General features: G+C 52.2%; 1 protein-coding gene across 1 annotated transcript; it reads right to left on the bottom strand.

The window, feature by feature from the left end:
• TRIM25 (tripartite motif containing 25) lies at positions 1-23,193 on the bottom strand. Its single transcript, XM_012745688.3, has 9 exons — positions 22,507-23,193; positions 18,582-18,677; positions 14,293-14,526; positions 11,988-12,159; positions 10,409-10,471; positions 7,792-7,818; positions 7,400-7,483; positions 7,224-7,322; positions 1-4,299 (listed from the first exon to the last, which is right to left on the bottom strand). Exons 1-9 carry the CDS (start codon positions 23,104-23,106, stop codon positions 3,770-3,772), a joined length of 1,905 nt encoding a protein of 634 aa, XP_012601142.2. The 5' UTR covers positions 23,107-23,193; the 3' UTR covers positions 1-3,769.
• Positions 23,194-24,524: the final 1,331 nt, after the last annotated feature.

The following is a 24,524-nucleotide window of genomic DNA, read 5'->3' as shown; positions in this document are numbered from 1 at the left end:
TGTACTTATGATTACAGTTTTATTAGAAAGATACAAATCAGGACCAGCCAAATGAAGAGACACAGGGCAAGGTCTGCTGGGAGGGCCTCAAACACAGAATTTCTGTGCCCTCACCTCTAGGAATTAGGGTGCACTACCCTCCCAGCACACTGATGTGTTCACCAACCAGGAAGCCACCCCACACTTCCATGTCCAGAGTTTTTATTGGGGTTTCATTGTGTATTGACTGAATCACTGGCCACAGGATTAAACTCAAATCTCCAGCTTCCTTCTGCATAGGTCAGGCTGATGCAAAGCCCCGCCCTCTAGTGCCAAGGCTGGCCTTCCTGGTGACCAGCCCCCATCCTGAGTCTTCTCACCTCTTAGCATAAACTCAGGTGTGGCCCAAGGGGCTCATCAATAACAAGGACTCACCTATTACTCAGGACATTTCCAGGACTGAAAGTCTTTGTCCCCCAGGAACCAGGAACAAAGGCCCCAAAACTTCCAATCCACACCTCCTCCAACTCCTATCGCAATTCAAACAAGCATAAAATTCACAGAACAGGGCCCATTGCTGGCCTGGGCTGTTTTATATTTCATTTTTTAACTTTCTATTATAGAAATTTTCAAACATATGCAATAGCAGAAATGAGGAGCACTTACACCTCCATCTCTGTGCCCTGACTATCCGTGTGTGGCTTACTCTTCCTCCACTTCTCTCTGCGCCCTACCCTTGGGTCACCCGAGGTGAAGGCCGGACAGACATCCTATCTATCAGCCCGAGAATCCTTTACCAGCAGCTTGCTGAGGGGGCGCTGTACCACGGCAGGTCTAAATGGGCTACAGGTCTGCTGAAATTTCAACCCCTGGGAGCAGCTGGGTGGGGCGCGGGCGGCCGGGGCTCCCTGGGCAGTAGCGTTCTGTAGTGGGCACCTTGTCTGTTAACTTCAGCACGACGAACAAGGAACGCTTTCTACCTGCACTGCAATGCAGGAAGGACCGCTAAACGTCACTTTATGGCACTCAAAGCTTCTAAGGCACAACAGCCAGCCCCATTCCTGTCTATAGTTGTGATGATCTCCTTTAAGAATCAACTCTTTAAAGAAAAAAAAAAAAGCTAAAATAGTAACAGCTCAGATATTCCTAATTAATTAAAATCAATAGTGAGAGGGAAAATGAGGAAAAAGATTATGTATGATTATTATATATAGATCATAGATCGATTTCAGAATAATTAAAACAGGAATAATTTGCCACCCTGTCTTGAATAATACAAAGGTTTGACCCTAACCTTTGGTTGATCACGCCACAGTGACTGCGACAGTCCCTAGTACCCGGGTCTAGGATAGTATTTTATGTTTGTGCTTCCGGGGGTTTCTGGTACTTCCCCAGGATACCAGGGTTTCCCCCTCACACATGCTAGGGGGCATCTCCACCCCGATGGAATGGCAAGAGTGGTGAACAGAGTGACCCTCTCTACCTTTTCATCTTATTCTGCAAAATGAGAAGTCCGATGGATACAAAGGTCCCTCCAACTCTAGGCCTCTAGGGTCGTGCGGCAGCCCTGCACGGCTAGGTCATGTAAGGTCTCGCCACTGCAAACAGAATGGCTCAAGACAGCAAGGCGTGCTCGACTGATGACTCCAAAGTGTCTTGCACGGAGCTCAGCTTGGGTTACCTACTCGACTCTCCTGTCAACAGAGGGGCTCAAGCTTCCCTCTCCTGAGCTGCACATTTGCCAGAAGGCGCCCTGTCTGATGCGCTCATTTCTGCAGAAGAGAGCCATAGCAGGAGCCGCGGATTAATCTTTGGCATTCTATTCCTCTAAACCCAGCTGTTTCCCAAGTCTAATTGCCTTTAGACAAGGCTTTTGTTTCAGGAAATCAGTGAAGATGATTTTGACCATCTTCAAAAGCAGAGAATTACCAAAAAACCTTTCTTCCGGGTAGCAAAGGGAGAAAGCTTTTAAAGATCATATATCACCTATTGCAGGGATGTCTTCCCTGCAAAGATTCTCTCTCCCACAAGGAACTGAAAGTTCTTGCTGGGAGAAGAGACAGATCAGGTATGCACCTGTACGTCAGGTGTGTACCTATCAGGAATACCGAGTGCTGTGAGCCTGGCTAGAGTGCCCTGGAATTCCAGCACAAGGCCTGAGATGTGTTAAATCCTCAAGTATCCATATGAAAAGGTCTGGGGCCCCTGATCTCTTTTCATATTATAAGAAGCTTGAGGGGAGTTCTCCTCTTGGCAGAGCCCAGAGCTGGACTCCATGCACTACAAGAGGTTAAATCTCTCACACTCCATCCTGACAACACCAGGCTGCAAGGAGCTTGGGGCAAGTCCAGCAATCTGTTCACTCCTGCCCCTACACGGACTGGGTTATTTTCACTGCACAGAAACACTGCAGGGAAAACAGCCACTTATCTCGTTAGCTCATTTCCTTCCTGGTCCTTAAAAGTCTTTCTGACCTCTAGCCTGGTCAGTGTGAGCATCTAGAATTGGCTGAAATGAGAACAACAGTGGGAGGGGCTCAGGCCAGCCCCAGGCCTCTGACTCACGATGCCAGGGCCAGCGCTGGGCCTGTGACCTGTGGCCAGAGATGGGCAGCACTGCAAACCCCCATGGGGTTTGCTAAAAGACCCTCTGGGCCGTAGCTAGTCCCCACAGCAGGTGACCTGGTAAGTCCCTGAGGCAGCCACATGGCCTTTGCAGCAGCAGGCTTCGGATACCTCGACTGTGCCGGCTGCAGTGGTTGGCCACTGTCATCTGTCATTCATCCAATGCCTCACCATCCAGGGGAGGGGAGGCTGCAGCTGAGGACAGCTGTCAGTAAGAAGGCAAGATGCTCTAACACGAGCATCTGTTGCTTCCGTCGACCCAGGTCACAGTCCCTCTTGCCCAGCAGAGCCCCTGGCCCCATAGTCTCGGGCATGGAAGCTCACAGCTGCAGCTAAAGCATCTTGGCCGAGATGCCTCTCATAACGCTTGGGCTCGGGAAGGACTTTCATCCAGACTGGACCTGGGTCACCTTGACCTTGAATCACAAATTCAACCTTTGAAGGTTTACCTTAAAAGGTTCACCTTAAAAGGCTCCTGTATGAAGAAACATTTTTAAACTCTCAATGGGGTGAGCACGGTGGGAAGAGAGCAGCACTATTTTCCAGGGGAAGGAGGAGGATGTGCTTCTTTAAGAAACTCTGGACTTAAAAAAGAGTTTCTTTCTCCGGGTGGAAACTGCTGTGGGCAGTTACCACGAGCAGATCATAACCAGGGAATGGAAGCCCACTACGTGGGTAGTGGGAGCTGCGTAATATTGAAATTCAATGACTTTGGTATTTGCAAAACATCTATAGAAAGTTATCAAAACTGCAATATCTGAAGACTACCCCAGAGAGCAAAGGGCAGATACTGAGTGGCCCGAGAAGGAACCTGCAATGGCTACAGATTTTCCCTAAGAGGAAGGAGGCATGACTTCCCAAAGCTCTGCCCAGCAGCCCAGAGGCTTCCCAGAGCCCTGGGGAGGAGTCCAGCCCACGCTGGGAGGCAGCAAGAGGTAGAAATGCTTCCTCGCCCACAACACAATCACCCACCCTTTCCCTGGCCCAATCCCTTCTTCTTATCCCATCTCCCCACCCTCCCACCAGCTCCCATCCCATGCAACCCCATCCATCCTTCCAACCCTTGGGGACTCTTGGGGAAGTTCTCTGAGCAAAGTTCCACCTGCAGTATTGTCATTAGAGTCTCGGGTCTCCGCAGGCAGTCAACCCGAGTGCCCGTGGCCTGCCTAGTTGCGGGGGCAGATAGTGAGCGTGCCCCCTGCAGAGAACACCCAGAAGCCGGGGTACACGGCTTCAGTAAAGTCCACCTTGTACTTGTACAACAGGTGGACCTTGTCGGCAACAGCGAAGAAGATGACAAAGCCATGGTCACAGTTGAGAAGCACGCCGACCCGAGTGGCCTTGGTGGAGGGCAGGGTTTTCTCCACGTTGTTGTGCCAGGCAGAGATCTTGGTGTTGAACCACTCCACGCACCAGGAGGCACTGTTGCGGCCGAGCCTGCTCTCGGGGCCCTTGCGTTCCATGCTGCCGTAGCAGATGCCTACCCCACAGAAGTTGTTCTTCTGCAGCTCCACCTCCCAGTAGTGGATCCCTTTCTTGTAGCAGTGCAGGCCCAGCACCTGAGAGCAGGACGTGAACCTCTGAGGATGCGGCCGGTAGCTCTGAGGAGTGTCAGCCACAGAAGCCACGGTGTAGTTCTCTGACAGGGTCACCTTGGAGTGGGCAGTGTTGTAGTCCAGGATGACTTTTACATAATCTGAGGAAATATCACCCCAAGGAATCAATTACAGTGGGCCAAGGTGTTCTCCCTTGTAGACCTCTTATGAACTAGGATTATTTATTCACTTGTTTTATCTATCCATCTACCATCTACCCATTCATCCATCCACTTGTCCATCCATCTGTCCATCTATCCTTCTACCCACTCATCCATCCATCCATCCATCCATCCATCCATCTTTCCATCCACTCATCCATCCATCCTTCCACCCACTCATCCATCCATCCATCTTTCCATCTACTCACCCTTCTACCCACTCATTCATCCATCCATCCATCTTTCCATCCACTCATCCATCCATCCTTCTACCCACTCATCCATCCATCCATACATCCATTTATCCTTCAACCAACTCATCCATCCAGTCATCCATCCATCCACTCATTTCATCCATCCATCTGTCCATCCATCCACTCATCCATCCATCCATACATACATACATACATCCTTCCACCAACTCATCCATCTATCTATCCATCCATCCATCCTTCCATCTACTCATCCATCCTTTCCAACCAGCCAGCCATCTATCCATCTATCAGTCACCCATTGGTCTGTTCATTCATCCATCCAAAACCATTTACTGAGCACCTGATTGGTGCTGGATTCTGTACAAGACTCACAACCAGGAACCAGAGATACAAGGTGCCTGGCCTTACGGAACTCACACTCCAACAAACAAGGCAAGACCAACACTGTGAGCCCACTCTCTGCTTAAAGTGTGGGCGCAGGCTGTAGGCACCTGGAGAAGTGTGGAGGGGCGGGGAGAGCACAGAGGAGCATTTCTCAGACAGGTTGCCATTGGAGACAGGCAACAGAAGATGAGAAGAACTAGGCAGAGGAGAGAGACAAGCCACTCTAGGCAAAGGAACATGTAGGGGAAGCCACGGAGTCCCAGGATGGTGGCCATGTTCTGGGACCAGGGAAGGCTGAGTGGTGGGGAACAGCAGCAGGAGGAGGGAAACACGTTAGGGCCAGAGCGGGAAGGGCTGAGGGGTCTAGACTTTAATTGGGGGCAGCAGGGAGCCAATCAAGGTTTGTAAGCACCGCAGTGGCCCAACTGCACCTCTGCTTGGAACACTAGCACACGCTCCCCGCCGCTCCTGCCACTTTTAACCCCAGCTCCAGGAATCTGAAGACCAAGTTCCCCCGTGTCGTTCCCACACTCAGCCTTCTCCCTAGGACACAGCGTCCCTGCGCCTCCCTCATAGGCTATCCGGGACCCACCCAGGGGAGGCCGGCTACAGGGCCGAGAGGCAGAGGGAGACAATCTCTAGCTTGGGAATCTGGGAGCCAGGAGACCTGAGTTGTCACCATTTACTACTCCCTTGCTAGGTGGCTCAGGGCATGATGCTTTTCACTGGGGCCTGAGTTTCCCCCTGGGCGAAATGAATGGTTGGGAAAATGTCCTCTCAGTTCCTAAGTTGCTACATCTTGACTTTTTCTGCTTATGGGGCTGCCACAGAGCGCAAGGCTCAGCACCACCGCCGGCCACTTGAGTGACAGCTCTCGCCCAGCACTGGTCAGGGCCTCCCCCGGGGCCCAAGGACAGCAAAGGGCTCTGGGGAGGCCCACCCTGAGAAACCAAGGTGCCCACAGAGCCTCAGTAGCTGCAGAGAAGGGAACGGCCAGAAGTGCATTTTCCAGTGGTGGGTCTGGGCCGCTGCGTGGAGGCGGGTACAAGTGGAGGGCGCTGTGGGTGAAGCTCCAGCGGGCGCCCCTGAGCCTGGCCCACTTCCAGGTCGGACAGGGACGGCAGAGCTTGCAAAGGAGCCTGAGGACTGATTAGAGGAGTGGATGGAGACCTGGGGAATGTGGTGGTTCAGGGGACAAGGGGGCAGAGTGTCACAAGGTGAAGCTAAATAAAAGCTTAGAAGGTGTCCTTTGGATTTCATGGCACCACTAACCTCAGCCAGAGCTGCCTCGGTCAAGGGCAAGGACAGAGGTCAGACTGCAGGAGGGCGAGGGTTAGGTTTCCGCCTCTCACTTGGGCAGCACACTGCAACCCCTGGAGCGCTTTACAAAACACTGAGGTTCTGACCGAATTGGTCTGGGGAGCAGTCTGGGCATCAGGGACTTTACAAAGCTCCCCAAGAGCTCCAACACGCAGCCACAGCTGAGAACCACCGAGGCCGGCGCTGGAGAGCTGCATCTCCCCAGCTTTCCTCGAAAGGATCACCGGGAAATGAGTTAAACACACACGGCTTTCCACTCCCGCCGGCTTTCCACTCCCGCCGCCATGGAGTCTGATCTTGTAGGACTGGGGCAGGGCTCGGGGATTTGCATTTCAAACAAGCATTCAGGTGAAAGGGAGGCGAGATGCAAAGCTGCAGCCCGGAAAGTCTTCCTGGTTTTGTTTTTTTGTGATTTAGAGAAATTTTAAGCATGCTGCGGGTCAGGGTCGAGGGCCAAGGGACTGGCCTTGCGGAGGGGGACAGAGGTGAGGAGGAAGGGGATAGGTGCAGGGGAGGTGACAACAGAGGCTGAGGTTGTTCTTTCTGGGTTGCCCCTCTTCTCTGTGAAGCAGAGGGTGGGCGGGACAAAGAGAAACATAGAGTTAGGGCGAGTGGGAAGGCTTGGAAATGGTGGCCGTGGGGTGGCAGGAATGGGAGGACAATGGGACACCCAGTGAGGCCGTGACTGCCACCTGCTCTGCAGGGGACGCTCAGGCACAGCAGTTGGCTAGAGGCCCTGGCCCAGAGAGAGGGGTGACTCGGTCCCGGGAGAGTCCCACCGTGGGGTCGGAGCTGGCTCAGAAGAGACGAGGAAAGGCAGGTACTGAAGGGAGGGAGGATCCGGAGCCACCGAGCAGACGCCAGTGCGGGGCGTGGGCAGAGCCAAGGGCGAGGGGTGGCGAGATGGGGAGCCGGCAGGACCGAGCCAGCTCCCAAGCTACTCACACTCCAGGAGCTCGGGTCTGGACTTGGCTAGGAAGTTCCCCAGCACCGTGGCCTTGAGCAACTCTGAGGTCGCCTTTGAGTTGGTGGCTTTGGCTGCAGCTGGAAGAGGAAACAGAGCGGTTCTCAGGACAAACTCAGAGCAAGCACGCCAGTGGCCCTAGCCCACAATAACTCACCCTCCAGGCCAGCTTGTTTCAAATCCACTGACTGTTCCGGAGCTCCGAAGGTGGGAAGCTTGCTAGCCGAGGCAGGGGGCGCGGCTGGGGGTGAGGACAGAGAAAGGCGAGTTGGCAACGGGATGAGAGCGACAGGGTGGCCTCCCCTCCCTTCCAAGCCCAATGCCAAGAGCCACTTCCACAAGCATGCACCGAACGGGGCGACAGTCATCTTACCCGTCTTATTCTTTTACTCCTGCCCACACCTCAGGCCCATCTGCCATCACAGATTATAAGCGTAAAGCTCAGCCCCGTCCCAGAGCCTGGGGACTCAGGCCCACGCTGCCTGCCAGCACGCAGTGCCAGGCCCAGGCAGGCCCAGAAACAAACAGGTGCAGAAACGCATGACTTACCATGCTTCTTGGATGTCTTTTCATCTTCTGAAAAAAAAAAAAAAGTTTTCAGAATTAAGATCTTTTAAAGCACAACACAATGACGCTTTCAAAAGCCCATAATGACATTCACTCGCACAAATCTGACCCGTACAAATTAAAGGATGTTTTACCTTGAAAAATACGAGTCGCTAGTGACAGAAACCAGCAGCGGTTGCTGTGAGGGGAGGGGCGGACTAATAAAGAGCAGGAAAGAATTTTCTGGAATAAGAGAAATCCTTTACCTCGATTTGGATAATGGCAGCATGCCCGCAGGTATGCATTTGCCGGAACGGATCTAACTGCACATTTCGGAGTTACTGTAGGTGGTTTACCAGCTGTCTGGTACTCAAGTTGCTAGATTTCCCGACCCCTGGGATGACACCTTGGCATCTCCTCCCCGCCGGCCCACAGGACACTGCGTGTTCCAGATATGCCCCACCCTCTCCCGTCACCCGCCGCCTGCCCGCGAGGGTAGCCCCAGGCTGTGACACCGGCGTAGGGCGCAGGCCGCCCCCTCACCAGGGCTTTTGGGAGTCCCTCCACTGTGACCGTCCACCCCTCTCACCTCCTTCCCCATCTCAGCCCACTGACCTGGGGCCACTTTCAAATCAGAACAGCCTCGATCACCCCCTGAATTTAACTTTCACAGCTCCAGCTATTTTCCAGGGTGTCATTCAGTGGAGGCAGGAGGGCGTCACCTCACTGGGGGACCCCGCTGCCTGGTGGCTGGCATCGCCAGCACATCCGCACCGAGGGCGGTGTTTGTGGACTGGGACAGCCGCAGGGAGTTTTTGAGGGAAGGTGACTAGGGGAAGGATGTACATGGGCCAGCAACAACTTTTCCATCTGCTCTTTCACTTCTCTTTCATGCAAACTGCCCCTTTGACATCTTCTAGCCTAGCCGAGGGCTCTCCATCTGCACCAGGCGTCCTAGCCCCAACCCCACTCCACCCAGGACCTGGCACCACACACCTTCTGCCAAGGACAACCAGGCACTAACAGCAGGCACACAACAGCAACGAAGAACGAGCCCAGGGTCTCTCACCCCCCTGTCACCCCCTGGCGTGGGGCATTCCTGTAGTCAGGTTCGTACTGACTTTATAAGCACATTTATGGCTTATAAAGAGCTCTCACAGGCCGGAACAATGGCTCACGACTGTAATCTCAGCACTCTGGGAGGTCAAGGTGGGAGGATTGCTTGAGCCAAGAGTTCGAGACCAGCCTGAGCAAGAGCAATACTTAAAATAGAAAAATTGTCCGGTCACGGTGGTGCATGCCTGTACTCCCAACTACTCAGGAGGCTGAAGCAAGAGGATCACTGGGGCCCAGGAGTTTGAGGTTACAGTGAGCTATGATGACAGCACTGCACTCCAGCCTGGGCAGCAAACTGAGACCCTGTCTCCAAAAAAAAAAAGAGCTTTCACAATCAGTGCCCCATGCGAAAGTCACTCACAATAATTCTGTGGGCTTGATATCATTATTGTCCACATTTAACAGGCCGGAAAACTGAGAACCAGCCCCCATATCAGCAGCACATGCCTTCCCAGTGAGGGCGACATCGCCCCCACGAGGGCAAAAATAGACTCTTGAGGGAAGAGGAGTAAAACACTCTTACTCTTTCTACGTGTAAAAGCACAGACTATAAACAGTTATGGGTGGTATTAAAATTTCATGGACGGGCCGGGCGAGGTGCCTATCCTAGCACTCTGGGAGGCCAAGGCGGGCAGATTGCTCAAGGTCAGGAGTTCGAAACCAGCCTGAACAAGAGCAAGAACCCTGTCTCTACTATAAATAGAAAGAAATTAATTGGCCAACTAATATATATAGAAAAACTTAGCCGGGCATGGTGGTGCATGCCTGAAGTCCCAGCTACTCAGGAGGCCGAGGTAGCAGGATTGCTTGAGCCCAGGAGTTTGAGGCTGCTGTGAGCTAGGCTGACACCACGGCACTCACTCTAGCCTGGGCAACAACTCGAGACTCTGTCTCAAAAAAAAAAAAAAAAATAGAAAGAAATTAATTGGACAACTAAAAATATACAGAAAATATTAGTTGGGCATGGTGGCACATGCCTGTAGTCCCAGCTACTAGGGAGGCTGAGGCAGGAGGATCGCCTGAGCCCAGGAGCTTGAGGTTTCAGTGAGCTAGGCTGACACCACGGCACTCTAGCCTAGGCAACAGAGTGAGACACTGTCTCAAAAAAAAAAAAAAAAGAAAATTCATGGATGGTGATTAGGAAAAAAATTCTAGCATGGCCCGAGGGGGAGGGGCTGAAGGGGAGGGGCGATGAAGCAGTGCTGGGAACACGTAACAGCAGGAGTGGGCCACCACCCAAAGGCTACCAGCAAGGCGTGGCCCCAGCTCGGCCAGGACCTCCTCCGGGGGCTGTGCAGAGTGCCAGAACTTGAGTGTGGTAACCTTTCTCACAAGCCAGCTTCGGGGGCTGAGTTGCCCCAGGCAGCCCAAACGTGCGATGCTGACCACTCAGTGGCATCTGTAGCCCAACTTTTCCCCAGCTGAGGCCCAGTGCCCCACCCCATGGTAACTGGGGACGCTCTGGAGTGGCTGTTGCCATGGGGACAGGGACAGGGCTACTTACTTGAGACCTTTGCAGGGCGTGAGGATTTGTGTGTGGACGCTGGGACATGCTCTCCAGAGTCACCTGTGCCAGAGAAAAGGGCTCAGTGTGCGCAGCTCCTCCCTCCAGCCCCAGAAGCCAGCTTTGCCACGGCGGGAGGGCGGTGGGCAGAGAGTCTGCGTAGACAGCCCAGCCGTTCCCACACACCTTCCCCATCCAGGCAGCTAGAAACAAGGCCACAGATGGACAGACCGGTTTGGTGTGTTCCCTTTTTCCCTCTGGCTTAAAATGTAGCTGGGGTCAAGTGTGTTCTCCACCAGCACCCAGCTCTGGACCCGAGGCCTCTCACTGGGCAAGATTCCACCTTGCTCATGGGTGACGTGACCCTGAGCAAGATCGGTCACCTGGCGTGTTAGCGGAGGCTGGGTCAACCTGTGTCCCTTGCCCACTGGTTTTCCTCTCCCTCATCCTGCACACCAGCCGTGACAGCTTGCCCCCTGCGGAGCACTGCCGCTCATTTCGGAAGCCCTCTGCAAGGCCACGCAGCTGGCCAAGCTGAATTCAAGGCCACTCCTGGATGACACAGCAGAGCCAGGCTCTGTGCCAGGCACAGGGGGAACAGCACTGAGCAAAACCCAGACACAGCCCCTGCCCTCACAGAGATCACAACCTAGCAAGGGAGACAGACAGGAAGGACAAGGAAGAGCAAACAGGACGATAAGAATCCTGGGACCAGGTGTGAGGAGTGGGAGAGGTGGCAGGGGAGGCTGGCTGGGACATGGAGTGTTTCCATGATCTTCTAAGGGTGAGAGGAGTCAACTGGTCATGGTGGTAGAGTCCAAGCCTTCTGGGCAGTGGGAAGAGCATGTGCAAAAGCCCTGTGGCAGGAAGCTTAGCGTATTTGAGGAACTGACTACAGAGCGATGCGCAGGGGAAGGGCGGGGGCACCTTGAGGCTGGAAGAGGAACAGGGCCTGACCTGGCCTGTGGGCCAGGGTCACGGGTCTGGTGTGTGCTCTAAGGGCGACGGAAAGCCCATTAACAGGGCGAAGGGGGAGAGGTCCCAGGGGATGAGATCTGCAAAGCTCTCACTGTAGGTACCAAGGGGCGTTCAGGAGACTGCCATAGTCGTGGGCACAGGTGATGGCAACAGAGAGCGAGTGGCTGTTGTTGGGACCAGTGGACTGAGTTGGAAGTTATCAAAAAAGCAAAATTTGGGAATGAACTGGTATGGGGTGAAAGAAAGAGGGTGTCAGGGAAGAATTCCAGGTTTTTCCCCAAAACTAGCCATTCCCCCACCAAACACAATGAGAGCCCACAGTCCATTCGAAACCCATCTGAGGCGGCCTCAGGATCACAGACAAAAAGAGCTGTCTGTCCAGAAAGTCCCACCATAACACCAAGCCCCCCAAATGTACTCTGTGTCAGGATGAAGCAGCTCCCCACTGCCCCCCAGATGTAGGTGGGTGTTTCAGAAGCCCTGACACTCAGGATCACACCTCCACCCCATCCCCCACCCCATTCCCCATTCCATCCAAAGCGCTGAGGGGACCCATGGGGCCAGGGCTCCACAGTGGGCAGGTGGCGCTGCTAATGGTCACCTGAGCCCGTGTGCTCCTCGTGCTTCCTCTCCTGGAGCTGCCTGAGGCAGCGCTTCAGCTCGTTCTTGAGGTCCACGGTGCTCTGGTGGACACCCTTCATCAGCTCGTGGTTCAGCTCCACCTTGGTGACGTACACTGGCTTCGTAGAGATTCCCTGCAGTTTTGACGCTTTCTGGAACAAGCCAGGGCGGTTAGCGCAGGCAGCTCCAGGGAAACCAGGGCCTGGGCTCAGTCCTCACAAACCCTGGGAGGAGCCCCCAGGCCTGGGGGCACTCGGTTCAATCGGCCCTCTCAAATCACAGGCCAGAGGTCACCAAGGGTTAAAGTGCCACTTGAAGTCATAGCAATCTGGAGCTGCAAGGGACCTCCGAGGTCATTCACCTTACAGATGCAGAAACTGAGGTCTAGATGTGACAAGTGGGCTGCCAGGAACCCTGCCAGTTAGTGGGACAGGCACGGTTGGGACAGAGGTCTCCCAAGCCCGAGGACAATGCTCTTCCCACTGGAAAAGCACAGGAAATTCAGGACCCCCTCCACCCTAAAGAACAGCTCTAATCACGTGGTCTGATGGCAGACAGGGATGCCATCAGATGTGGGATCCAGCCAGGGCAAACTAGGGTCATACAGTATCTCAGGCTCAGATGTGGACCCAGAATCCTTCTCAGAGAGCTCAAGGCAGCTGCTCCAACAAGCAGGAATGAGCATGTGGGAGCATGTGGCAGCCTCCCACCCAGGCATGATGAGCATCTATGCACAGACAGGAGAAGGTGCCCGGACACTCCTGTGCTCTCCCCACGACCTGAACATGGAACGGGGCCTCTGACACACAGTGACAGCTCACCCAATCAATGGGGCACACTGGACACCCGAGTGCCATGCACTTTACTATGCACTGGCAAGACAAACAGAAGTGAAACAAGCCCATCTGAGTCAACATCGCCCAGTGCTGTAGAAGAAGCGGTGTGACCTGCTCAGGAACACCAAGGGCAGCATAGCAGTGGGGTCCGAGGCCCTGGAAGGACACCATTCGCTAGGCAGAGAAGGTCAGGCCGCGTCTGGGGAATGGTGAGTGCCCCGCTGTGGTCAGGGCACGGGTGACGGGGTGGGTGGTAGGAGAGGAGGCCGCTGGCAAAGGCAGGGCCCAGTTACCAAGGACTTTGTGGGCCGTGCTAAAGAACATGAGGCCAGAAAGGGGGGGCGGGCTGTGTTCCAGAAAGACACTTCCGGGGTCGTTGGAGGAAAGACAGAAGAAGGTGGAGGCATGTGTGACAGGCAACAGTTTAAAGTGGCCCCCAACACCCCCCTCCACCCCCAGTGCACACGCCCTATATAACCCCTCCCTTCGAGTGCGGGCGGGACGGCAAATGTGATGGGGATACCCCTCCCGTGATGAGGTTATGTTACATGGCAAAGGGGAAGGAATATTACAGGGGTCATTAAGATCTCGGATCAGTCGATCATGAGTTCATCAAAAGGGTGATTACCCCGGGTGGGTCTGACTTAACCAGGTGAAAGCCTGAAAGCCCTTAAAAGCAGAACTGGACCTTTCTAGAAGGAGAGTCTTCTGCTGGCTTTGAAGAAGTAAGCTCTACCAAACTGAGACAGCTGGCAGGAAAGCAGGGACCTCTTAGGGCCAGGTGTAGTGCCTCACACCTGTAATCCTAGCACTCTGGGAGGCAGAGGCAGAAGGATAGCTTGAGGTCAGGAGTTTGAGACAAGCCTAAGCAAGAGCGAGACCCGGTCTCTACTAAAAACAGAAAAAATTAGCCAGGCATGGTGGTGCATGCCTGTAGTCCCAGCTACTCAGGAGGCTGAGGCAGGAGGATTGCTTGAGCTCAGGAGTTTGAGGTTGCTGTGAGCAAGGCTGATGCCACGGCAGTCTAGCCTGGGTGACAGAGTGAGACTCTGTCAAAGAAGGGGAGGGGAGGGGAGGGGAGAGGAGGAGAAGAGAACCTCTACAATACTAAATTATGCCAACAACCAACCACGTGAGCTTGGAAGACAAGCTGAGCTTTAAAATGAAGGCAGTCTGGCCAATGCTGACTGCAGCCTTGTGAGACCCTAAGCAGACAACCCACGAAGCCGTGCCTGGACTCCTGAGCCAGCAAAACTCTGACATGATAAATGCATGTTCTTTTAAGCCCCTACGTTTGTGGTAAGTTGTTGCCCAGCTTATAAAACTAATGCAGCATGTGTTTCAGGGATGACCTCTTACAGCCCCGACTGCTCGAGGCCCTACCGCACCTACGGTCAGCACCACACCACTAGGCAAAGAGTGGCCAACAAGGACCCCATCACAACCCACCTCCAGAAACTCTAACTCGTCTCCTTTGGTCAGGCCGAGTTCAATCTCCTCCTTCAGCTTCTGGATCTCACCCTTCCTCTTGAGGAGAGCCTGATAAATGGCGTCGAACTTGCCGATGACCCTCTTCTCTTCTTCCTTCATCTTCCGTGTCTGGGTGGCCTCCGAGGCCTCAATGAGAGCCTTCATCTCCATGTATTCTTGTCTAAGCTGCTCCATCTTCTTGTTGATAGTAGCCTAAGAGGGCCGAGGCAAGAGGGCACCCGTTAGATTGGCAAAAATGCTAAGGCTGCAGCCCCAAGTGTCAGTGACATGTGACAGGCACAACCGCTTTGCAGAGCAATGTGGCAAGACCTACTAAATGTGGAGGTGCTCACGTGCTATGTCCCAGCACCACCCACTTTCAGAGTATACTCTAGAAACATTCTCAGCCACCTGCCCCAGAGACGTGCACTAGAACATTCGCAAGCAGCCTTGTTTGAAGCAGCAGAAGCCTGGAAACAGCATGAACGTCTATCAACAGGAGACTTTGTCCACAGACGGAGAACCATTCAAGGGATGGAATATCAGTTACCAAAACTAATAAACTGGAGCTACGCATGGATAAATCTCCATGAGAGAAAGACAACTTGTAGAAGAAGACATGCAGTATGATGGTCTTTATATAAAGCTTAGAAACAAACACAGTGCTATAAAGGAATGCCTGGGGATGAATGGATAAATTCAGGACAGTGGTTACTTCTAGAAGGGAGAAAAGAAGTCCAATAAGAAAGAAACAAACAGGAGGGGCTGCACCAGCGATATTTTATTTCTTCAGCTAAAGGCAGTTCACAGGCAATTTTTTTTAAAGAAAAGGTATGAAGCAGCACTAGAAAACTGCTAGGGAACATCATCCCCTAGAACCGTACCCCAACACAGACCTTTGATGCACGTAGCTATTGAGCCCTTGAGATGTGGCTAGTCCAACTCAAATGTGCCATAAGCGTAAAATACACACTGGCTTTCAAAGACTGAGTATCCAGATAAAGGAATGCAAAATAACTCAATGCTTTTCTATTGGTGATGTGTTGAAATGATAATATTTTGGATATGCCAAGGTAAATATATTATTAAAATTAACATTATGTGTTATTCAAATTAATTTAAAATTACATCCAAGGCTCCCTGTGGATTTCTGTTGGACAACACTGCTTTAGCAGCTGCAGTTTTATTTAACATCCTGGGTAACCTCAATAACTGCTATGGTGTGAATGTTCCCTCCAAAACTCATGCTGAGATCTAACTGCCACTGTAACAATATTAAGAGGTGAGGCCTTCAAGAGGCGATCAGGTCATGAGGGCGGAGCATGGATTAATGCTGCCGTCTCGGGAGTGGGTTAGTTACCATGGGAGTTTGGGCTCCTTTTTCCTCTCTGTCTCTCACCCTCTCTTGCCCTTCTGCCTTCTGCCCTTCCACCATGGATGACCCTCAACAGATGCCTGCGCCACGCTTCTGGACTTCCCAGCCTCTAGACTTGTGAGCCAAATAATCTTATTTTCTTTATAAATTACCCAGTCTGTGGTATTCTGTTATAGCAGCAGAAAATGGACTAAGACAATAGCTCAGACTCAAACATGATAAACAAATATACAAGAGGCAGAGTACACTGGAAGAAAAAATTTCAAGTATTTCTTTATTCAATTCTTTACAATTTCCAATTTTACTACAAATGTCCCCCCAGTGTCCATTCTTCCATTTTTCTTTTTAGTAAAAGAACATCCTTGGAGTTTTATCTGGGCATGTGGCTGCCCAGACTACATTTCCAAGCCTCCCCTGCAGCTAGGCTTGGTGATGTGACCAAGCTCCTTCCAATGAGGAATGACCATAAGTGATATGTGCAACACTGTGTCACTTGCTAAAAGGAAATTGCTTTGTGTCCTCTACTTCCTCCCTGTCCCTTTTCTCACAGGCTAGAACAAAGATGTCATGGTGACCCAGGTTCAACCAAAGAGGTGAGAGCAATACTCTATGGAGCAGTTGGGCAATAAGAAGAAAGGCCTTTTAATCCCAGAATGATCACATGGAGCAGAGCCATCCCACTAGTACAGGTTACTCATCTATGGGCTTGGACTGTCACAGTGAGAAAAATAAACTTCTATCATATTGAAGCCCGAATTTTGGAGGTAACTTTGTTACAGCAGTTTAGCCTGCCCTCTAACCAATACAGGTACTCTCATATGCATCCTTTCGATTCTGTCTCATAATCACCTTCAGAAAGGAGTTGTGATTCCATTGTGCAGATGGGAAAACTAAAGCTCAGAGATCTGCCAACATGACCAAAGCCACATAGGCTAGTAAGTGACAGAGCTGGTACTCCAACCCAGATCTCACCTAATTAAGCCACAGCTGTGCAATAAACCTGGGTGCTGTAGCTCAAGAATAGGGTACTTAGGCCGGGCGCGGTGGCTCACACCTGTAATCCTAGCACTCTGGGAGGCCGAGGCAGGAGGATCGCTCAAGGTCAGGAGTTCAAAACCAGCTTGAGTAAGAGGGAGACCCTGTCTCTATTAAAAATAGAAAGAAATTAATTGGCCAACTAAAAATATATAGAAAAAATTAGCCAGGCATGGTGGCGCATGCCTGTAGTCCCAGCTACTCGGGAGGCTGAGACAGAAGGATTGCTTGAGCCCAAGAGTTTGAGGTTGCTGTGTGCTAGGGTGACGCCATGGCACTCTAGCCCGGGCAACAGAGTGAGACTCTGTTTCAAAAAAAAAGAAGAATAGGGTATTTAAAAAATCAAATCTTCTTTCAATTTCAAGGCAATTTAACCTCATAAAAAATTTGAAAACAGAGGAACCAAAACCATCTCTGATTTCCCACTCCAGCACTTTCACTACTATCCTCCTATAATACTTCCTTTTACTCTTTTTTTCTGATAATAGGTTGACTGCCGACCCCCTCAAAAGATATGTCCACATTCCAAGACCTGTTAACTGTAACCTTACTTAGAAAAAGGGTCTTTGCAAATATAATTAAACTAAGGATCTTGAGGTGAGATCATCCTGGATTACCCAGGTGGTCCCTACATCTAGTGACAAGGGTTGTCATTAGAGATAGAAGAGAAGACATTGAGGGGGGAGGAAGTGGCCACGTGGAGATGGAGGCAGAGACTGGAGTCAGGCAGCCACAAGCCAAGGAACGCCCGGGCCAGGGCCGCTGGGAGAGGCAAGGAAGTATGCCCCCCCTAGGGACGTGAGAGGGAGTGTGGCCCTACCGACACCTTGAGTTTGGACTTCTGGCCTCCGGAACTGTAAGAGAATAAATGTCTGTTGTGGTATGAAAGGTGGCCTTACTAGTAACCTACCTAATAAAGGAAAATATACTATTGAGCCGAAAGTAAGAGAAATAAATTCACAGCACATAATTGCCCCGGAGAGAAAACTCACAGTTCAACTGCCCTTTGTTTTGTCTAAGTAAACACCTGTGGCCTAACTCGTTATCTCTAAGAGTTTTTCATAGCCCTGAAGAGCCCTAAGCGCACAGTAGGGGTATGAACTCTCCACTTCCATCCTCCCAGCATGGGATTCCAAGGACTCAGATAAAGTCAGCCTCACAGAGAAAAGAGAAAAATAAAGAACAGCTACAACAGCTCCCCCACGCTTCTGTTATCAGTCTGCTAAAGCAGAGGGGGGGGGAAGCCATTTTCACCTGTTAAAACTCCAAGCAGCCTTTTCTCAGCTGCCAGGCATTTCCACTCCTTCAGTCCCGTGTCATGGCCACTCACTCCCTCTCTCTCTCTCTTTTGCTCTTTCTCTCTCTGTTTCTTTCTCAGAGAAATAAATAAACTTTTACTTCTGTATATCCTAATCACCGTGTGGGACATCTTTCTCCCCCAACATCCAAATTCCACACCCTTTCCTAGTAAGCCACCAAGTATGTGACGATTTGTTACAATTTGAACCCTATGAAACTAATACACTTCTTTTTTTTATTTTTATAAATAGATGCAATCCTAGTAGGGTTTTGCTTCCTGCTTTTCTCCCACTTTCCAGCATAACCATTTTCCTAAATTGTTACTTTTCCACCCTAATTTTTAATGATTAGGGGGCTTATAGGTAGATTTCAGTTTGGGTTTGAGAAGGATCCGTCTTGGGCGTGTAGCTCTCGCCACACTTTGCAAAGTTGATGTTTAATCCTGACGCCGGGGAGAGCACCCAACACCACCCTGTGGCAGTCAGAGCCCTGCCTGTCCTGCCTGTGGGCCACGGGAGGCCCCAGGGCGGTGCTGGCCTTGCAGGGCCCTGCCACTCACCCGCACATCCTGCTGCCTGGTTTTCACGTCCTCCAGCGCCCTCGAGGCCCCATTGATCTGACTGTACATGACAGTTATTTTATGCCTCAGCTTGGTCTGCGGAGAGAACAAAGGCGGGTGAGAGAGCACCTTTGCAGCCCAGCCCCCACCGGCACGCAGCCCCAGGAACCACCCCCCGAATCCACCCCACTCCCAGGCCTTGGCCTGCTTGTAGCTTTCTGAAGCATTCCCACCTTTACTGACTCTGATCTTTATAGGGGGGACAGTACAGGAAGGAAGTCAAGAGTACAGGATTTAGAGCTGGACAGACCAGGGTTCAAGTCCCAGGGTTCAATTCCCAGCTGCGCAGCCTATCTCTCACCTCCCTTTTCTTGGCCACAAAATAGATACAACTGTTCCCACCTCACAGGGCTAGTAGGAGGACTGATTGATACAATGTAAGTCCTTAGCACAGAGAGTGCCCAGATCTTAGCAAGCAGCAGTCCACCCACCGACCCGGGAGGGGGCAGGGGAGCTCAGACCGTGATGCCTCGTTCCTAAAGGCCCGCAGACTAGTACTGGGCCGTGGCCCAGGGGTCGGGGACCACAGTTAGCAAGGACATACTACATGTTAGCTTATATTAATATTATTATGAGTTTCTTCACTATTACTCATTTTACAGCTGATGAAACTGAGTCAAGGGGATAGAAAGGTGGCCACACTCACACAGGGACAGAATGAGTTGGGACAGCTGCTTTGGTAACAGCAAATGATATCATTCAGACCACCCCTCCACTGCAAACAGCCAGAAAGCAAGCAAAATATTGGGCAGGGGGTGGGGGTCAGCTAGGAGACATTGGAGAGCAAACAAAACAGAGGCTTATGAAGCCAAGATCTAGGAGAAAGGGGCGCAGAGAGCTAAGCTTCACATCAGGGATGGTTCTCTCCAGAGGCTCCTGCCAATTCCGGAAGAATGCTGGGAGCCTTTGTCAGCCTCAGGGAGGCAGAGAAGGAAGCCAGGGTCCAAGGTTCACCTGGCCACCCCACTGGCTGGGAGCCCCCCAAGGGCTGGGAATAAGACGAACCAGCCCACGTGGGCTGAAGCCCAGCTGCAAATCTGCTCAATCCCTGAAACTAAATTAAGGTCATTCAGAATTGCTAGGGCCCTCGGCCACCTCCAGAAACAAAGGCAAATTGTGCGTGGAGGATAATAGCATCCTCATATTATTTCTATAAATTTTCATAATCAATATCTGAATCTCTTACCTCCCTGCTCAGATGAAATGCTGTGGCATGGAACATGGGAAGGAGAATGACCATACCCCTCCATAATAACAGCAGCTAGTATTTATTACATACTGACTGTAGGTCAGGCACTGTTCTAATGCGTTACATGTATAATATTAACTTGAAGCTAAGAACAATACTATGAGGTGAGAATTACCCAACTTTTACAGATGAGGACACTGAGGCACAGAGCCAATTAAGTGACTTGCCACACTGCTACTAACTGGTACAACTAAGATTCTGGTATTAAAATTATAAACATGTGGCCAGGTAAGGTGGCTCATGCCTGTAATCCTAGCACTTTGGGAGGCCAAGGCAGGAGGATTGCTTGAAACCAGGAGTTCGAGAACAGCCTGAGCAAGAGCTTGCACTTGCGTCTACAAAAAAACAGAAAAATTAGTCATGTGTGATGGCAACAATAGTCTCAGCTACTCCAGAGGTTGACACAGGAGGATCACTTGAGCCCAGGAGTTCAAGGCTGCAGTGAGCTATGATGAGGCCATTGCACTCTAGCCCAGGTGACAGAGCAAAATTCTGTCTCAAAAAAAAAAAAAAAAAATTATAGACATGTGCCTAAACTGAGCATGCTGGAAATTTCTAGAAAAAAAAAAAAAAAAAAAAAACACCATTTCCTTCCCTAATTAGCTGGCTCCAGACATTCTGTCCCTCCCTGCCATTTTCCTGCCTCTTCCACTCCACCCAAGATATTCTGGGCTGAACCTAATCTTGAATCTGGATTTGAACAAGCCAGTGATAGTTGCACGTAAGAGTTGGAAGCAGGCACCAAGGCCACGCTAACTCGACCCTGGTCACTGGGACATTGCCCTTTGACCTGACCTCTGACAGTGGCTGCAATAAGGTGTGGGTCAAAGGCCAGGCCCAGGCAGATCCGGCCTTGCAAGTTGAAGAACAGGAAGAGATCTCAGAACACTCTGAGGCTGCCAACTGCTTCATTTCCAAGAGCCACTCTTAGTACTGCACCCTGAACCCTATAGTTTGAAAGATTTTAGCCGCCATTAATCAAACACTTATGACCCCTCGTCATGAATAGGGGCCCACATGACTCTAAACCAAAGGAAAGTGGCCTAAGGAGTTTGGTAGCTGCAATAATCCCTGAGCAAGGGGAATTACCTGTTTTACGTTCTGAGGACCCCCTCACAGACTGGAGACTTGGTCCTCCACCTGGGAGGCTCCTAAGTCCTGAGTGGGCCACATGCCAGTGGCCAAGACAAGCCCAGGTATCCAAGGTTGGGGGCATCAGCTGGGACTGGCCCTACTAACGGCAGTGAACGGTAGCAGGGCTCAAAGAAGAGACCCATCCAAGGACTCAGCAAAGGGGCAGGGAATGGCAGAGGAAGGCCCGTTACAAGGATTAAAAAGCTGAGCTTGCACTGCGCACCGAGCTGGGCGCGGCTCCAGCTCTGGCTTCACTCAGGACACTGTCCCCTTTAACACAGGAGGACAGGCCTTGCTCTCCCTGATTGTACTGTGAGAATGAAACGACATCAGCCCACGCTTCAGAGCTTAGACTGATATAACAAAAGGTGGTTTGATTTCAGCCTCTGCTTTGGGTTCTTAAAAGGCCCTTTGGAATCCAGCTGGTCCCACCTTCTCATTTTTTTTTTATTTATTTTAGCATATTATGGGGGTAAAAGTGTTAAGGTTACATATGTTGCCCATGTCCCCCCTCCCCCCTCGAGTAAGAGCTTCAAGCGTGTCCATCCCCCCACCCCCCAAATGTTGCACATCTTACTCATTGTGGTTGTATATACCCATCCCCTCTCCCCCCTCCCTCCCTCCCATCACCCGATAATTGTTACTCCTATATGTCCACTTAGGTGTTGATCCATGAATACCAATTTGCTGGTGAGTACAAGTGGTGCTGGTTTTTCCATTCCCACCTTCTCATTATACTGCTGAAGACCCAGGCCCTGGGGCCAAACCCTTTGCTCAAAGTCACACAGCCAGGAGGGAGGGCACAGTGGTGCAAGAGCCTTGGCCCTCCCCGTGGCTCAGATCCAGGGATGGTAGGGACTCTGCCCCCTTCCTTCTCAGTCCTCTAATAACGACCCTCCCTGATCACTAGAACTTTCCAGCCTCTGTTTACATGACCAAAGGCTTCTGCTTACATGATCAAGACTCTGGGAGCATCCCGTGCTCTGGATGCCATAGACCTGGACGTGGAGCTGGTCCATGGGGAGAAACTGCAGACTGTGGAGTCAAAGCAACCGGGGTCCCAGCGCCTGCATGGCCACTTACTTCTGCATTAGCTCCGGCTAAGCCAGCGTCTCTGGACCTCTGTTTCCTTAATAACACCCACCTCGCGGGTGCTGCCAGGATTTAATGAGGGAAAAGAGATGACCCCAGGGTTCATATTTGACATTCAAAACCCTCTACTAAACACCATCAGGCAAGGACAGGTTTAAGGCAAGCAACTTCACCTGTGTCCTTAGTTGTCCCTTCTGTAAAATGGGTGTAAGTGGGGTAGAGGGTGGGTGATGGGAGAGGGCTACACAATCTCCCAGCTCCTTTCTACTCTGACATTGGGGGTGCCTCTGCCTCGATCTCAGGGCGCGCAAGCCCCATCTCCCCAGGGGATCCAGGGTATGGCCGGGAGATATCCATGCTGCCCTCTGCGCCCTCAAGGGTCACCCCTACCTCCAGTTCGGCGCTGGCCTGGCTCAGGGACACGGGCGAGCAGGCTTTGTGCTCCACCAGGCATATGTGGCAGATGCACTCGCTGTGCTCCCAGCAGAAAAACTCCCGCAGCCGGTTGTGCTGCGGGCACTTGCGGCGCAGCAGGTCTCCCACCGGCGGCTGCAGCGGGTGGTCCTGGAAGGCGGGGCTGTCGAGGTGCGGCCGCAGGTGCTCCTGGCAGAAGGAGGCCATGCACACGAGGCACGTCTTCACGGCGGCCTCCTTCAGGCAGTGGTCGCAGGCCACCCAGGCGCCCGGGCTGGGGGCCGCGGCGCGGGCGGGCGGCGTCCAGCCGTCGTCGGCGGGCGCCTCGCGGGCCAGCTCGGCCTGCAGGAACTGCTCCACCACGGCGCACAGCACGGTGTTCTTGTGCAGCTGCGGCCGCGTCGCGTAGACGGCGCGGCAGTGCGGGCACAGGTACGGCGCGCCCTGGACGGCCCACGTCTCGCTCAGGCACGACCCGCAGAAGTTGTGGCCGCACGGCGTGGTGACCGGCTCCTTGAAGGGCTCCAGGCAGATGGAGCACGACAGCTCCTCGGCCAGCGGGTACAGCTCGGCCATGGCGATCGCGGGGCGACGGCACAGGACGCGCGGGCGCCGCGGCAGCACAGCCCCGAGGCCGCCGAGGAAACGAAACCGAGCCGCGGAGGGCGGTCCGCCCGGCTTCCAGGAAGTCACGTGGGGGCGCGGGGACAGGACGGGGCGGGCCCCGTGGGGGTCCTCCCCCGCCCCCCCAGACCCCGAGGTCGCCGATGAGCTGGCGAGGGTGGGCCGCGTCCCCACCCGGGGTGGCTCCTGCGGGGTGGGCGCAGAGCGCTTGGCACTCGGGGTTCAGATCGTCCCCGCGGCCGCCGGGAGGCTGGGGGCCACTCTGCGGACGAGGACACGGACGTGGGGTGCAAACCTCGGACCCCGGTCGGAGCCCACGTCCAGTCGGGCTTCTGCACAGACTTGCGCCCGGAGCAAGTCCCTCCTCCCCAGAACCCATCCGAGACTGGGGATGTCCCCACTGTCCCCACTAGCAGGGCAGGACTCTAAAAAAAATAACTGTAGGCCTTGTTCTTACCCTCTTCCCTCGACCCTGACTCTGACATATCGGCATCCAATCCCTGACACTGGACCCCACACTCAGGCTTAAACTTGGTGATTTCTTTCCCTTCCACCGATAGAACATGCTTCTTTTTTTTTAATTGTTATTTTGCCATTTATACTTTCCTGAGGTTTGGAGACAAGTTTAACAAAGTTCTCTCTCTCACACACGGAGGGAAACACACACATATACTGGAACTTTGGAACTTAAACAGTTTTCTCAAAAATTTTTTATTTAGACTTATTTCCTTTAATTTTTTCTTTTGTTCTGTTTTTCTACCCTCTGGCCTAACTGCAGGAAACGTGGTAGACAGCAGAGTAAAAGCGTTCAAGAGGCCGGACACGGGGGCTCACGCCTGTAATCCTAGCATTCTGAGAGGCCAAGGAAGGAGGATTGCTCAAGGTCAAGAGTTCGAAACCAGCCTGAGCAAGAGCGAGACCCAGTCTCTACTAAAAATAGAAAGAAATTAATTGGCCAACTAAAAATATATAGAAAAATTAGCCAGGCATGGTGTCGCATGCCTGTAGTCCCAGCTACTCGGGAGGCTGAGGCAGGAGGATTGCTTGAGCCCAGGAGTTTGAGGTTGCTGTGAGCTAGGCTGACGCCACGGCACTCTAGCCTGAGCAACACAGTGAGACTCTGTCTCAAAAAAAAAAAGTGTTCAAGACAGGGGATGGATTGTGGCAAAGAGAAAGAGTGTTTCAGGAAGAGTTGATTGGAGTTTGCATTGGAAGCAGAGTGGGTAACAAAAAGGAGGAAAAGGTAAGTGTCTTAGATTACCTTGTAACAGCTACTATTCATGGAGTACCTACTGTGTGCTAGATAAGTCACGTGTATTATCTATTATAATCCCTACAAACCGTGCAAGACGGTTTTATAGATGAGAGTC

This window comes from Microcebus murinus, chromosome 18 (genome assembly GCF_040939455.1).
Source record: "Microcebus murinus isolate Inina chromosome 18, M.murinus_Inina_mat1.0, whole genome shotgun sequence".
NCBI lineage: Eukaryota > Metazoa > Chordata > Mammalia > Primates > Cheirogaleidae > Microcebus > Microcebus murinus.
This window is presented reverse-complemented; position numbering and strand designations above follow the sequence as displayed.

Excerpts from the sequence above, each read along its gene's own strand:
- TRIM25 (XM_012745688.3), bottom strand. The coding sequence starts at position 23,106 with ATGGCCGAGCTGTACCCGCTGGCCGAGGAGCTGTCGTGCTCCATCTGC. Across the intron at positions 18,678-22,506 it reads AGGCCAGCGCCGAACTGGAG|ACCAAGCTGAGGCATAAAAT; the intron begins GTAGGGGTGACC and ends TTCTCTCCGCAG. Across the intron at positions 10,472-11,987 it reads CGAGGAGCACACGGGCTCAG|GTGACTCTGGAGAGCATGTC; the intron begins GTGACCATTAGC and ends TCTCTGGCACAG.